Source organism: Conger conger, chromosome 5 (genome assembly GCF_963514075.1).
Source record: "Conger conger chromosome 5, fConCon1.1, whole genome shotgun sequence".
In the NCBI taxonomy this organism is placed as follows: domain Eukaryota; kingdom Metazoa; phylum Chordata; class Actinopteri; order Anguilliformes; family Congridae; genus Conger; species Conger conger.
In genome coordinates, this window is record NC_083764.1 from 57,137,550 (window position 1) to 57,152,830 (window position 15,281).

The 15,281-nt window shown below is 47.1% G+C and overlaps 1 protein-coding gene across 1 annotated transcript in view; it reads right to left on the reverse strand.

The window, feature by feature from the left end:
• Positions 1–2,498: 2,498 nt before the first annotated feature.
• Positions 2,499–15,281, reverse strand: part of ccdc24 (coiled-coil domain containing 24) — a 25,544-nt gene continuing 12,761 nt past the window's right edge. The window contains exons 5-9 of the mRNA XM_061242731.1: positions 14,325–14,429; positions 11,165–11,219; positions 6,800–6,863; positions 3,850–3,964; positions 2,499–3,524 (exon numbers count right to left, since the gene is read on the reverse strand). Coding sequence (XP_061098715.1) covers positions 2,930–3,524; positions 3,850–3,964; positions 6,800–6,863; positions 11,165–11,219; positions 14,325–14,429 — 934 coding nt within the window. The 3' untranslated portion in view covers positions 2,499–2,929. The remainder of the gene's footprint in view (positions 3,525–3,849; positions 3,965–6,799; positions 6,864–11,164; positions 11,220–14,324; positions 14,430–15,281) is intronic.

Below are 15,281 nucleotides of genomic sequence, written 5' to 3' on the forward strand. Positions count from 1 at the left end.
GTCTTTTACATCTCCAGGCTGTCAGAACAGCACTGTGGAGGAACTGCACAAATGAAGGTGTTATGCAGTGTTATACAAAGCCCAGCAGTGTTCTACTTACATGGCAGTATTGTAAAAAAAAAAGAAGAAAATAAAACTGGCACAAAAGCAATACACCTACAGTGTAACAGTGTAGAAAACTGCATGCTGTAATTCAGTTATATGAATGCAAATCATCTTCATACAGTCTGTGAGTATGCCCGGCCATTTTGTCTCTAATGTATGCGTATGTATCCCGTCATACCAAAACTGGTGTCATAAATGTAATCTGGTACATGTTTGAGTAGTGGACATAACCTATTAACTTGACATATCAGTGTACGTAAAATAATATAGTATGTGTTTCAGCTAACCTCGTCAGAAATTCTGGGAGATTTAATACTTCATCTTATGGAATAATTTTAAGCATTTCTGTTCATTGATTTAAAGACAACTGGATTTTAGAGTATGTATACCCCACATTGACAGTCTGTAAATGGTAAAAAAATATATATAGTTCATGAAGTAACTACTTATTGTTCAGTCCTTCATTGTCTTATTCTTATACAACCTTGAATATATCCATGGAAGTAAGTTTTTATTGATTTACCGACTGGATGTATTATTACATTACAATGTCCGTAGGATTGACTAAACTGTGATCCGCTTTTCCGTGGCCTTGTGGGGGTCACCGAAGAGATTTTCTTTCTTCCTCATAAACGTAATGTTATCTCATGTTGTTACAGCACTTTAAATGTCATGTGTGTTTAAAAGCAACAGAAAATAATACAAACTTCCATACATTTGGGTTTTTAAAGTAATGCCTTTACAGCGATTTGTATACACTGTGGAACTACCAGCAGAAGGCATGTTGGTATGCCAATGTAACATTATTGCAACCGATGGGAGAATCAAGCACAAGTGGAATGAATACATGACTTTATCACTTTATCACGCGTACCTATCTAACAGTGTCTTTGAACCTTAGGGCCAAATTTCATTGACGTTGTCTTAGTCTCATGTCAACTGTATATCTTAAACTGTTCAATTACAAATGGTAAATAAAATTATATTTTAAAAATCAACTTATTCCTGTTTGTCTTTTGTGTGCTTTTGCAGGGCATCTCGTTTAAACCTTGCCTTATGTATTTTGAGACTTTTTTTGAAAGAAATGTGCGTTTCATAATAAAAGAATTCAAAGATAATTCCTTGTTTTCTTTTTTTATTGAGTAGATTATTTAAATATGTGTTTGCTCAGCATAATAGAAAAAACACATAAGCTGACTCCAAGGGCTGAAAATAGGGTTCAGTGTTAGGGCTAGGGCTATTTTCAGTGAAATATATTTAGTCAAGGGCGGCACGGATGAGTGTGTGAGTGAATGGTTTGTGTGCCCTGCGATGGACTGGCGACCTGTCCAGGGTGTATTCCTGCCTTTCGCCCAATGTATGCTGGGATAGGCTCCAGCCCCCCTGCGACCCTGTTCAGGATAAGCAGGTTCAGATCATGAATGAATATTTAGTCAATCACATTGCCTTGGATTCAATTTATTGAGTAGATATTTTAATTTACATGAATCAATATAAATGTAGTCAAGCACATTTTCAATGATATTTCGCATTTTTTATTTTTTGGACATTAAAGTACAGCATTATGAATTTATGTCTTCAAACACATTTTCATTAATTTCACTGTGGTACTTTTTTTGTATTTTTCATTTTTTGAATATTACTGAAAAGTCTGGTTGATGCTTTCCAATGATTTTGCAATGTAATCCAATATATTTTTTTACCATAAATATTTTTAAACTCATTGTAATAATGTACTTCCTGTTGTGGTTTAACGATTCCACATCGATTTGAAATGACATATTTAGAATTTTTAAAAGTTTTTTCGCTTTTTGAACACAAGACAAAAGTCTGGAATACTGGAATAGACTTTTAATCCTAAATGCTTTCAAACACATTTTCATTGATTTATTTCACAGTGGTCGCTGAAAACTAGTCACCAATTTGAAGCTATTTTGTTATTTGACTTTTTGGACATACTATTTTACTCATGCATTTTGCTATTCTTCAGTGAAACACGTGGCATAATACGTAATTTTAATTGATATGAGTTATCATCCAGGCATAAATCATAGCACCATGCCCAAGAACATAGACTATGACACACTTTAATAACTGAACTGAGGTATTAAAAAATCGTGAGACCTACATAAAACATGTGAATATACTGCACTCACAAGCCACTTTGAAATTCATGGCACATGACAGCATTAGGAGCACAAGGAAATCTGGAAAAGCCATAAAATGCAAAACCTTTATGGTCATGTAGGGTAACCTTGAGGAATCAAGGTCGATTTCCATTTCATATGTCAGAGAAATTACCCGCTTATGATAAAGGTGGTAATCTGAACTGCATGTTAATTGCCCAAATTGTGTGTAATATTCGTTACAAAGGGTTGTGAAATTACAGGAAGCAGAAAGCAGAGATTTTTAATCGGTTTTTAAAACTTCACACGCCACAAGACAGTTTTAGACATATTGCTTTTCAGGTTGACTGTATAAACTCACACACTGCCCAGCTGTCAATGATGTGACACATGAGCATCCCTCTGGCTCCTTGTCATCCAGAACTACAAATCCCAGCATCCCTTATGAGTGCTTTGGGAAGTCAGCCTCGCCATAAGCCTGCAGTAAAGGTACAGCATAAGGATAACGTGAAACTGAACAAAGGAATCCTGTGAAGGTAGGAGAATGAGGCTAGAGCAGCCTATTGGTGTCTCGCTGCTGTCAGTCAGTGTGTGCTGCAGGGTAATGCCTTTTGATTGGTCAGAATGTCAGTGCTGCCACGTAAGCTCCACCCCTTTGGTGTTTCATGCAGTCTCTCGCCCGCCTCCACAGCCTGTGCTCAGGTGGGGCTGACCAGGCCACCTTGCGGCAGGCGGAGGCGTCTGGTGACAGACTGCCCTCTGGTGGCCGGTTTCTGCATCGCGGGCGGAGCCGGTACGAGCACGCCGACGGGCGACAGGGTGGCCGTGTCATCACCGCGGGTCTGTCTCTGCGCAGGGGGGCGGGGGTGCAGGACGCCGGTGGGAAAATGGCTCCCGGAGGGGCTGTATCTCGACAGGCCGGGGCTGGAATTGGGCTCCCGCTCCTCCTGCGCGTGGGAGCCGACAGTGGGGCCGCTGCCTCTGGGGTCAGGGCCCGGGCTGCGGTCCGGGTGAGAGCCGGCCGAGTTAGCGGGATGCGGCGGGCGTTCCTCCGGTACGGAGCCCTGCTCCCTGGCGCCGCCGCACCGCTGCAGCTCGTCGCCACGGCGATAGGAGGACTCCTGGGTGTGGCGTGAGCTGTCGAGGACACGGGCGGGCGGGCGTGTGGTTGCACGGAGAGATGGCTCAACCGGAAGTCGGGGTGGTCGAGCGAGTGGAGGCTTGGCTTTGGAAAAGATCGGTGAAGGCGACTGCCCAGCACTGGCTGAAGAGTCACACAGTTGTCCGGCCGACCTAAAGAACAACACAGTAAGCTTTATTCACCTTTATCCAGTGCTACCTCTCCTTCAAAGCTAAATACATGCTAATCCGGTATCACATTTCAGTCTGACAAACATACCAAACATTAAATTACGACACGTGAATCCGGTTACACGGCTCTCGCTGGAGAGCTTTGCTCTCACACGGAGAATCAACTTCGGAAGGATTAGCATTCTGTGGCTAACGTTAGCGTGCTACAAGTGCATCGTTCCACCGTCGGAGTAAAGCAAAGGAAACAGCAGTTTGGTTAATGACAGTTATCCTGAGTGCCATTGAACGTTAGTGTAGAGGAGCCCACCTGTGTCCCCCCTGGAGGCCGTAATCTGCGGACCCCCCGCGGGCAGGCCAAGGACGACACGCGGCCTCCTCCAGCTTCAGGTCCTTCTGAATCAGCTTCCTCTCCTCTTTCAGCTCTGCCGACAGGCACAGAGGAACAGTCAACTCGCTCGCCAACCAGTACGCAAGATACAGGGCCTGACCCTCATTTAAAGTTAACCGCGGTCTCAGGTCCTCGTGGGTTAATTCACTAGGAGCAACAACACCCTCTTGCCTTTCTTAGCAGTTACCTGCACAGTGGAGATTTCTCCTGCAGATTACCGTCCTGGCTGCCTGACAGCCCTCTAATGTAACGGCAATAAGGGCCAAATGACAGTTGGCCAGCACGGAGCCGCACTCTTTGATGTTTGCAGGGGGCCGGAATCGACAGGACGCTGCCAGGATGGGGTGCCGTGGCTGGAGACTGGCAGGTGAAAAGGCAGAACAACAATGGCCTCATGCGTCCAGTGGACATCATGATTTATTGGTTTTTGGGAAAAGGAACCTTTTGCTCCTTTTCAAAACAGGCTGACTCAGCTATTAGGCCTTCACAGCTCTTGCTGTTGAGCACATAAGGTGCCCTCAATAAAGTGTGGGACAAAGACACTTCTTTCTAGTTTCGGTACTATTACTCTTACATTTTGGTTTCACCGTGTAGAAATTACAGCATTTCTTAAACATAGAGCCCCATTTCAGGACACCATAATGTTTGGGACACAGGAATGTTATGTAAAAGAAAGTAGTAATTTTTAGTACTTTCTTGCATATCCTTTGCATGCAACGACTGCTCAAAATTTAAAATCCAAATCAAAAACAAATACTGTATGTCTTTGTCCCAAATGCTATGGAGGACACTCTATCTCCAAGGGTACATGAAAGTGTTCTCACTTAACACCCTGACAACAGGGTCATCACGCCATGACCTCACCCTGGCTTCGGATTTTGACGGACAAAGAGGAAGGGTCTCAGAGCGTGGCAACGTGCACAGCGTTGGGTTTAGATAACCCTGAAAACGGCGGCTTCATCAGGACCCACGGCCCTTCTGCACATCCGCAGCGCGAATTAATCACTCCACTGGCTCGTCAGCTGGCCGCGCGCGGCGTTCGTCGCCGCGGTTACGCAACGGCCTCCCGCGCAGATGCCCTTACGCGGGGGTGACCTTCCCCTCTTCCGCAGCCCGGTTCAGAACGCGCTCACACAGCTGGATTTTAACGGAGCCATTGAGCAATCACAGGCCCAGGCCTACGCTCAGGGCTACCGCAGACGAGCCACCGCTGGGACGGTGACACACATTACCGTCCAAAAATCCATTATAACTATATAACGTACAGTTATATTTCTACATACAGTATACAGCAGTGGTCCAGTGGACCTGGAGAGCTGCAGCAACCAATTCACATCCAAGGAAGCAGGTGAGGTGAGTTAGCTGTGTAATTAACTGCTTTAATTGATCGATTAAGTGCTGAGTAATAACAAAAACACAGCACACCCTGCATCTCTACAGGACTAGGAATGAAGATCACTAGATGTATGCACGTCTATTCCTCTATTCCATTATTAACATAACATGAATAACATTATGATGAGAACAGGCCGCTCAGCCCAACAATGCTCAGTGCTTTCCTACCACTAAAGGGTATCTAGTTTACCATTTACTCCAAACTAGATTTTATCTAGCACCGTATCAAGCCTGGTCTTGAAAACCCCCCAGAGTTTCTGCCTCTACTGCATGACTGTTGCTCTTTGTGGAGAAATAGTTCCTAATGTCTGTACAGATTTATTTTAAACAGATTTAAATTTAACCTGAAAATGGTAAATGGTAAATGATTGGCATTTATATAGCGCCTTTATCTAAAACGCTGTACAATTGATGCTTCTCGTTCACCCATTCATACACACACTCGCACACCAACGGCGACTGACTGCCATGCAAGGCCCCGACCAGCTCGTCAGGAGCATTCAGGGCTTAGGTGTCTTGCTCAGGGACACTCCGACACACCCAGGGCGGGAATCGAACCGGCAACCCTCCGACTGCCAGACGACTGCTCTTACCGCCTGAGCTAATGTCGCTAAGGTATGCTACATGCTAATAGGAAATAACGCAGTTAAAAGCTGGGCTTGTGATTAGTATTGGGGGTACGAGTGATACTGAGGTTCCATCAGAAGCTGTGATGTTAGTAACTGTTGGATGGCTCCATCTCGCCTCAAGGCTGGAAACAGTAAAAAAAACTGCTAAAAATATTATGTTTATTCCATATCTAGCCACTAGATGGTAGTAAAAGGCTGTTTATAATTTTTTATATACTCGTTCCACACTTCCAGGCATCAGCAGTTCAAACCTGTTTGATGAAGTCCCGCTTTGCTGACTTAAATGGGCATTACTAGGGGTAAAGGCATGCCTCACATTCTTTCAGAACAAACTCATGGCTTTTTGTGCATAAACACAGAAGATTTCCACTTACGTCTCTTCTGCAACTATTCAACAAATTCCTCCCACGATTTATTCTGGAGAGGGTCTGTGAAACCAGTCAATGTTAATGAGAGGCACTTCCCTATTTATCAGTCAGTTCCTGTGTTTGCTAGCCAGTTCGGCAGAGTATTTCAAGAAGGATTACGGAGATATCTGGATGACTGCACCGAGTAAAACCCAGGAATCCCATCCCAATCCTGGAACAGAAGTACAAAGAGCCGTTCCAGGTTTTATTCAGCACAGTTATCCAGTTAATCCTGCTTGGTGAAATACCCCCCTGGTTGGACATGGAGGCTCAGCATCTAACCCACTGACTTGCACTGGCAGGGCGCGGGTTAGCCAAGCGTAGCATTAGCATGTCAGAGGCAGGGTGGTATGGCTGAAAAAGGCCCGTGAGTGAAACAAGCCAACAGGAAGCAGTGGGTATGGCCAGGTTCCACGGGGTGAAAGCCACACAGCTCACCTGACACAGTGGGATCCTGGGTCAGGCTCTGACAGTGGGCCTGGTGCTTCTCCTCCACACACTCCTGAAACACAACACACACCACAAACACTTCAGCAGGAAGGCCACTTTATAGTTCAGCCACGGAACATCGCAGCGACCCACGACGTTCAACGGATGTCACTGGTCACAGAAACGTTTGGCTTTTACTCCAGGCGACTGGAGTGCGTTTATACTTTTTTGCTAACACAACGTCCAGGCGACAATGAACGATTTCAGTCGAATGACACTCTGGTGCTGGACTGAACCCCTCCCCCCCAATCCATATTTCTGCTGGCCACACAATGCAACGACGAAATAGATGAGACGTGATCATTTTTTGTACATTGATGGATTAAATAGTTTCAAAGTTCGCTTCAATGTGGTACTGAAGAGATCTTCTTTGTCAGCAGTGTGCCAAAACAAGCTGTCAGCTATAGTTACTTTGCATTGAATGAGAACAAACCAGTAACCGAAACGTACTTGTTCAGCACTGATATTGTAAGGCCAGCGGTCTGAAGTATTAGTGCTGATCAGCTGACACAGGACTGACTGCTGAAAGAAGTGACTGGAAGGAAACGCAGGAGGAGGCAAAGAAGAAAGGAGTTGGCGTGCTTCTGGAACGGAACGAATGAACAGGAAAACGATCAGTCACAAGGCGCAGCGCTTGAAAGCCGAAGCAGAAATATGTCCGCGGCCTTGGACTGTGACCGCTTTTCCACATTACACGTGCTCCGTCTCAGACACTGTAAAAGCACTCACACACCCAGCGTGTTGAAGAGAGTAACAGCAGCATGCCGTTGGCAAACAGACCTGGAGTCCGTTTGGTACAGATTTCTCAGCTAACCGCAACTCCCTAGCTCCTGCCACTCTAGTGCTGGCACCCAGTCCACTGCAGACCTTTATAGCCTCAGTAATACAATCCCATACCCAATCCCATTATTTCATATATCCTCAAACAACTGAGCTTTATGAGGCCTGTCTGCCTGTTATCAGCAGACAGGCCTCGTGTGTGTGTGTGTGTGTCTGTACCTGTGTATGTACGTGTGTGTCTGAGTGTGTGTGCATGTACCTGTGTGCGTGCGAGTATGTATGTGTGTGCGTCTGTGTGTGGATATATGAGCATGCTTGTGCCTCTGCTTGCCTGTGTCTGTAAGTGTGTGTGTGTGTGTGTGTGCATGTGTCTCTATCTCTGTGTGTGTAAGCATATGTGTGTGCACATGTGTGCAAGTACGTGTGTGTGTGTGTGTGTGTGTGATTATGTGTGTGTATGCATGTGTGTGTGTGTGTGTGTGCGTGCATGTGTCTCTATCTGTGTGTCTGTGTAATTGTATGTGTGTGTGCACATGTGTGCATGTATGTATGTGTGTGTGTGTGTGTGCGCGCAATTGAGTGCTGAGGTCAGTTGGTCTTCGGTAAAGAAAAACAGACATATGAAAGGAGAGATATCTGGTTACGGCGGAGACTTTTAATTTTAGCCGTGCGGGCTGAGGTCTGGCGGTTTCCAGGCCCGCCGGGGGAAGAGGGAAAACCCTGCAACGCTGACAGAGCGTCAAAACCCAAACCGCCAAGAGGAGGCGGGAGGCCGTCGCTAAATCAAGACCTCTTATTACAAAAACGCTGTCGCTCTGGAAACAAACCGCTCATTATTCATCGGCCACGGTGGGGACAGAAGGCATCGGTCATGGCGTGCAGCGCCGTCTGCGTTCAGCTCTCTCTCCGTCACACGCTCTGCACTGTCGATGTGTGTTTACGTCTGCGTGTGCCTCTGTATTAGTCAGACCCGCACAGCCCCTCTGCTCCAGTCCTGAGATACAGGAGTCATTTTCTCATTAGTCCATTAGCCCGGCTGCCGAAAGAGTTTCCTCTTTAAAACGGCGTGATTGGGCGGAGACAGAGCCGCGTTTTCCTGGCTCCGCAAACACGTCGCCCCGAAGACTAATGAAATCCTCACTCTTTCCAGCCCGGGAAGCAGGACAGTGAAACCGATGCTTTTAATTGCCACACACCTGCCTAGTTCATAAGAACAACACCACACTCGCTGGCAAGAGGACGCCCCCGATTTCTGTCCAAACAGCTACCGGTTACGACCCTTCACACCGAACACGCTGGAACATTCCTCGCAAAATAAGCGTGTGAAGGAATGCTTGTGCAGACACTCGCTGGCGCGATTTCTAAAACCGTCGTTGTCCACGCATTGGCGAGATGAGTCTCCACTAATAAAGCAGCATATCAAAAAGCCCTTCATGAATAATTTCTAGACATGATGTCATAAAGATCGAAATCTCTTAGTCGCAAAACACGGAGTGGGCAACTTGAGCTAAATAAAGGAACGATTCTGCCTTCCTCTCACCCTCACCCAAAACAGCAGGGTAGAGATAATCAGTGTGGTTTTGCGTGTGTGTGAGTCTGTGTGAAAGACTGAGTGTGTGTGTGTGTGGGTGTGTGTGCAGATGAGTGAAAGAGTGTGTGTGTGTGTGTGTGAGTGCGGATGAGTGAGAGTGTGTGTGTGTGTGTGCAGATGAGTGAAAGTATGTGTGTGTGTGTGTGTGTGTGATAGTGTGAGAGTGAGAGTGTATGTGTGTGAGCAGATGAGTGACAGAGTGTGTGTGTGTGTGTGTGTATGCATGTGTGTGTGTGTGTGTGTGCGTGCATGTGTGATAGAGTGTGAGAGTGTATGTGTGTGTGTGTGTGTGCGTGCATGTGTGATAGTGTGAGAGTGTACGTGTGTGTGTGTGAGCAGATGAGTGACAGAGTGTGTGTGAGAGTGTGTGTGTGCGTCTGTGTGTGTGTGTGTCTGTCAGAGAAAAAGAGAGAGTGGGAGAGAGCGAGAGAGAGAGAAGCAGAAGGAGAGCGGTCCTGCATCAGCAGGGCGGCGCGGGGCCGTGTCTGTGTTCTGGGGTTCACTCGGGCAGCAGCTGTGGGCCGAGTGACCGGCCGGTCAGATCGCGCGGCGGGATCCTGGAGGTGTCCCCGCTCATCGGAGGAGAGATCAATCTTCGGCACGGCACATCTGGCCTCGGCGCTGGACACCGCTAGCCAGGTCAGACGCAGCCAGGGGAGCCGTGCGGTCCTGTCTGCGCACGCACGCGTACACGTGTCCCTGTGACCCAGGCAGCGGCTGGGCTTCCGGGGCGTTCGTCCGGAGAGCACGTGGGAAGCACGTTTTCGGCAAGCCGCAAGACAGTCGCCACGGAGGATTTGGGCAGGCCTCTGTTCCACCCCAGCCATGAGTCCACATGATAAATAATAATAATATTAGTTATTTAGTGGATGCTCTTATTCAAAACGACAGTTGGAATCCCCCCTGGAGAAATGTGGGGTTAAGGGCCTTACTGAAGGGGCCAACAGCTGCATGAATCTTATTGAGGCTACACCAGGGCTTGAACCACCGAATGTCCAGGTCATTTACCTTCGGCACTAAGCAACAGGCCGTTTGAGTAGTCAAACCCAAACTGGCACGTCAGACACAGACGAGAACATTCCTAACTCTGAAATGAAGGTATGGAACAAACCAAGCCGTCCAACAAACACCGGCATCTTGGGTGCTTCTTCAAATACCATGTTCCTCTCAAGCAGTGCTAAATTCCTCTTGACGAATCAACTTACGCGGTCTGCCGAAAGAGCGTAGGGGTCGCGGCAGGTGAACACCTCACCAACACAAACCCAGACCGGGCACAGACGGCATGTGGACAACAGACGTCCGGAATGGGCCACAGTGGTCTGCCAGTAACTGGAGAGGGTGAGGAGTTATAGCACGGGGATACTGGTTCTGAGAGCTGGCCGCCCCATGGCCTTTGAAGGGGAGAAGGGCCCAGATCTCTCCCCAGAAGGCTCAGATGTCTCTCCAGCCATCTCCTTCACGGTCTGGGTGATTCATCACGCCCCGGGGCTCGGTGCCCACTCGCACACGGAATATTCCAGAAACAGACGCCGCGGTGTCAGAGACGCTGGAGTGGAGTTAACCTTTCACCCCCGGGTCAAGTTCAACTCCTGTTCGGCGCAACCTTTCCTCTTTCAAACAGCAGACATAACGGAGTCAGGAGTGGGAGCACTGATGTGTGTATCTCGGCCAAAAGGAGTTAGCCGAGAGAACACTGCAAAAAATGACTCTTAACAAGCATTTCAGTCCAGTAATAACACTTAAGATCTTTTTTTTTTCTCTGAAGTAATGGAAATAAAAATTGTAAGTCTAAATACAAAACAGGTTTTTTGGCAGTGAGAAGTTTCTGAAACAGAAGTCCAGAGAAAGTGTCAGCTCAGCTCCCAGCTCCCAGCTGCCAGCACCTTTCCCCCCAACCCCCCACCCCCCTGTGCAGAAAAGCCTGAAGCCAAACCAGCACTTACCTGCAGAAATTGAATTTCCGTCATCATAGCTTCCAGATCTTCAGTCAGGACAGACCTGCCATTGAAGAGAAATACACCATGCTGTAGCCCACACAGAAAGTATTGTATGTAGCATCAAATATGTCAATGAAGAAATTATAGAAAATTGAATTAGCAAATCTCAGTTTTGGACATTGTACACAGTATTATGTTTATTTTCACTAGAACTTTTATTATGACATGCATTTCTCTGCATGTGCGCTGGCTAACTAAGTGATTCTTTTGGCAATTCAAACCATGCAGATATTAAAGGGATTACAAAAGGTATATTTTTACAATGAGCTCTACCACCTCTTACTTGTATTATGGAAACAGACAGTGTGGGTCTGAAACTACTGTACTTAAAGTAAATTAAGATAATTCAACCACTCATGAGACTGTAAAGTAATGAATCATATATTTTATGGATATGTTTATCTAGCAGATTTCCAACAGCAGTAGAAAATATCACCTAAAAACCCAGCTTAAGACAGTTTCACACTGCTAGCCTTTGAGCATGCTGAGTGCGTAACACACAGGCTAACGCTGGAATTACAATGCAGCATCCTCATAACAGATGCAGTGTGGTGTCCACTTCCTTTTGCTGACGCTAGTGGACTACTGCTTTTATACTAGCCGGAGATATAGTACTTTCAAGTCCAAAAAGCAAGCAGACACCACACAGCCCTGCTCCTGGTGTAATTCCAGCCAAACTTCATCGCTGGGCGAACGGGCGCTAATAAAGACCGGCCTATTTCTCAGTTATGTAACCGTCTCCACTGCCATCTTGCTCCTTTTTTTAGCCTAAGGAATCTTTTACATATCCGGCAGGCCCAGGGCTAAGATCTGCTTTTCATTTTCTCACAATAGCAACTTTTGTTCTGCGCTCAGAGGGAGAAGCCCTCCCCTCCCTGCCTGGCTGTTTGCATTCCTACCCCCGGCCCCGGGTAGATAGGTACACACGCCTGCTACAGGGGCACGGGGTAGCACAGGGGTAGGATAGGGTGGGGCAGGGGTAACAGAAGGGTAGGAGAGGGTGAGGTATGGGGTAAGAGAAGGGTAGCGTGGCAGAGGACGGAGGAGTGAGGAGAATGTGAGGGTGCGGAAGTTAGAAGAAAGTAGGGGAGAAGTGGATAGGGGGTGAGGATAGGATGGGGTAGAGGTAAGGAGAGAGCAGGAGTAGGGGAGGGTAGAGGAGAGTAGTGGAGGAGTGGATAGGGAAGAATCGGGTAGTAGAGCTTGGGAGAAAGCACAGGAGTAGAGGTTAGGAGAGAGTAGGACATTAGAGGTTAGGAGAGAATAGGGCACTAGAGGTTAGGACAGAGTAGGACAACAGAGGTTAGGAGAGAGTAGGACATTAGAGGTTAGGAGAGAATAGGGCACTAGAGGTTAGGACAGAGTAGGACAGCAGAGGTTAGGAGAGAATAGGGCACTAGAGGTTAGGACAGAGTAGGACAGCAGAGGTTAGGAGAGAGTATGCCAGTAGAGGTCGAGAGAGAGTAAAGAAGTGGGTAGGGGATTAGTGGTTAGCAGAGAGTAGGATTGCATAGGCTCGTGGGATAGGGGGTTGTGGGGCAGAAACACAACTGAAGCAGCCACCAGGAGGTGGGCACAATGCACCGGAGCCCTTCCACCGCAGCCAGCCACCACACTCCTCCAGACACGCGTGCACAATCGAGGAGACACGTCCGCTCTGTTATAAACACACTTCCTCGGCGGCTGGCAGGTTGAGATCCCTGAGCTCGGGAGATTAATCTCCGCGGAATGTGCAGAGGAGAGGCGCCGAACAGGACCGTTAAATCCCACATCCTTCATCTGGAGCCCCCGAGTCTTCAGTGAGATTACAGCCCTTACATAACACTGCTCTCAACCTCCCAACACCTGAAAATTCATTTCTGTCCCCCTGTAGGGGATGTGAGACTCTGGTCTTAACCTCAAGAACCATATACTCTACTATGCTGAAACCTACACTACAAAGGACATTCAGCAAATACCTTTTACTGCAACAAGTTTTTGTCATCCATTTATTATGAGTGCAGCAATGAACACAGCCAGTTACACAGACACATAATAAGCCTAGTCAATTTTGAATGGAGATTGAAGTTTAAGATTAATCTGAATCTGTGAAACCGGCCCTTTTCTTCTGCCGGGTATCAGGAAACTATACTGTTCAATCACCAGCTAGGAAAGAAACCGCCATTTTGTTTCTTGGTCAAGCCCCAAACTCTGTCCCAATCTTCCACACCTGATTGTTCTCCACTCTGACAACAGAACACTGCACAAATAAGTATAATAAATACTTCATAAAGTGTTCCAACAGTGAAAGCAGCTCAATAACTGCCATAGAAATATAGTTACTATTTAAACAGTCAATTTTGTCCCAGAGTTGGCAGTCTGGCAGACGTATTAGCTTGGATCAATTCTATTCGATTCAAATTAAAGTGGGATTAACGTCTTATTAAAAATGCATTCCACTCAAATGTTCACTGTAGCTCTTTGTCCATAATAGAGGCTGTAAATCAAGAAATGGGATTTTTTTTTTCAGGATGCCATTTTGGTCGTAAATCAACCAAAATCATGCAGGATGCATCTCATTCAACAGCCAGAGCAGGACTGCCCAACCGTGTTTTAGGAGGTATGCCATCCTGTCGGTCCTCACTCCAACACTACAAAAGCACACCTCACTGAACAGCCAGAGACCTCATTGAGCTGCTAATTAGCAGAATCAGGTGTGCCAAATTAGTTTTGAAATGAAAACCTACAGGATGGTACATCTCCCGCAAGAGGGTTGGCCAGCCCTGCCATAGAGTATCCAAAAAGGTCGCAGTTTCCAAGCTGTTGCTTCCTCAGTGATTTCGGGTGACTTACGATTCAGGATTTGTCGGCCAAAATGACATCCTGAAAAAAAACCACAAGTATCCCTGATTCCTTGCAGCATCTATCATCTCCCAGCATCCAGTAACAGGGTTGTGCAGGCCTGCTCTAAAGCTTCAGTTTCCCCAACTGCTCACAGCCACGAACGTGTCGGCAGAACATTTGACTAACGTGAGCACCAGGACAGTGTTTTCCTGGTTCTCGGGGTGAGGAGTGAGACGGAGCGGCAGGGGAAGGCCTTTCCCCCGCCGCTGGGCACAGCACTCACTGCAGGTGGGCCACGACCTTGTGGATGTCCTTGAGGTTCAGCTGGTCCTTTACGGCGTCGATGCGGTCCTCGCCGTTGGAGCTGGCCGAGAGCCTGGAACTGGATCTGCGGGGATGAAATGCACACTGTGGGAGCGGTGTGGGGCCCCGGGGCCCACGGGACGCCGGTGGCTCACACACATTCACTGACCCCACAGACCCGGCCGGGCTGTAACTCATTAGCAGCGCTCCCAGTGTGGCGCGAAGGGTTTACGAAGCCGTTCTGGGTCAGCTCTGGAGGCAGGGTGGGCGAATACGGCAGGGAGTGTGTGTGTGTGTGTGTGTGTGTCTGTCGCAGGTCAGCCATCACAGCAGGGTTAAACTGAGGGACTGTTTGGACGCCTGTGAGCTTGTCAGATGATCACAGATGATCATTATTCATCCCTGTCGTACAGCACTGACAGATGCTTTTACTTTTGACACCTAACTCAGGAGAGTTAGGGCTAGCTTGGGCTTCGCTTGGGCTTGCCAGAAAACATTCAAGAAGTAAACCAAGAGGAAGTGTTTGGCAAGATGTACCAAACACAACTATTATTTTGGGGACTGCCTGTCTGCCATATGAAATGGAAAACAGAAGATGAGGAACACGGTTCAGATGGAAATTATTCTCTGATGATACAAAAATACTCCCATCATATGCCGGGCTGTTTTAAAATTATTAATATGTAATGAGAACACAGATACACACAGACATCATTTTTCATTTTTGTGTTTTTTGGCTCCGAGTTCTGAAACTTTGAAACTTTTGAAACTTTAAAATAATTCCTGTGCTGAAAATGGACCCCGGGACTGAACATGGACATGGAAGTGAATCCATCCATCCATCCATTATCTGACCCTCTCATCCCTGGTCAGGGTGCGAAGTCATTCACTGATGTAATTAAGTTTCTAATATGCAAATGACCCTAAAAGGTATATT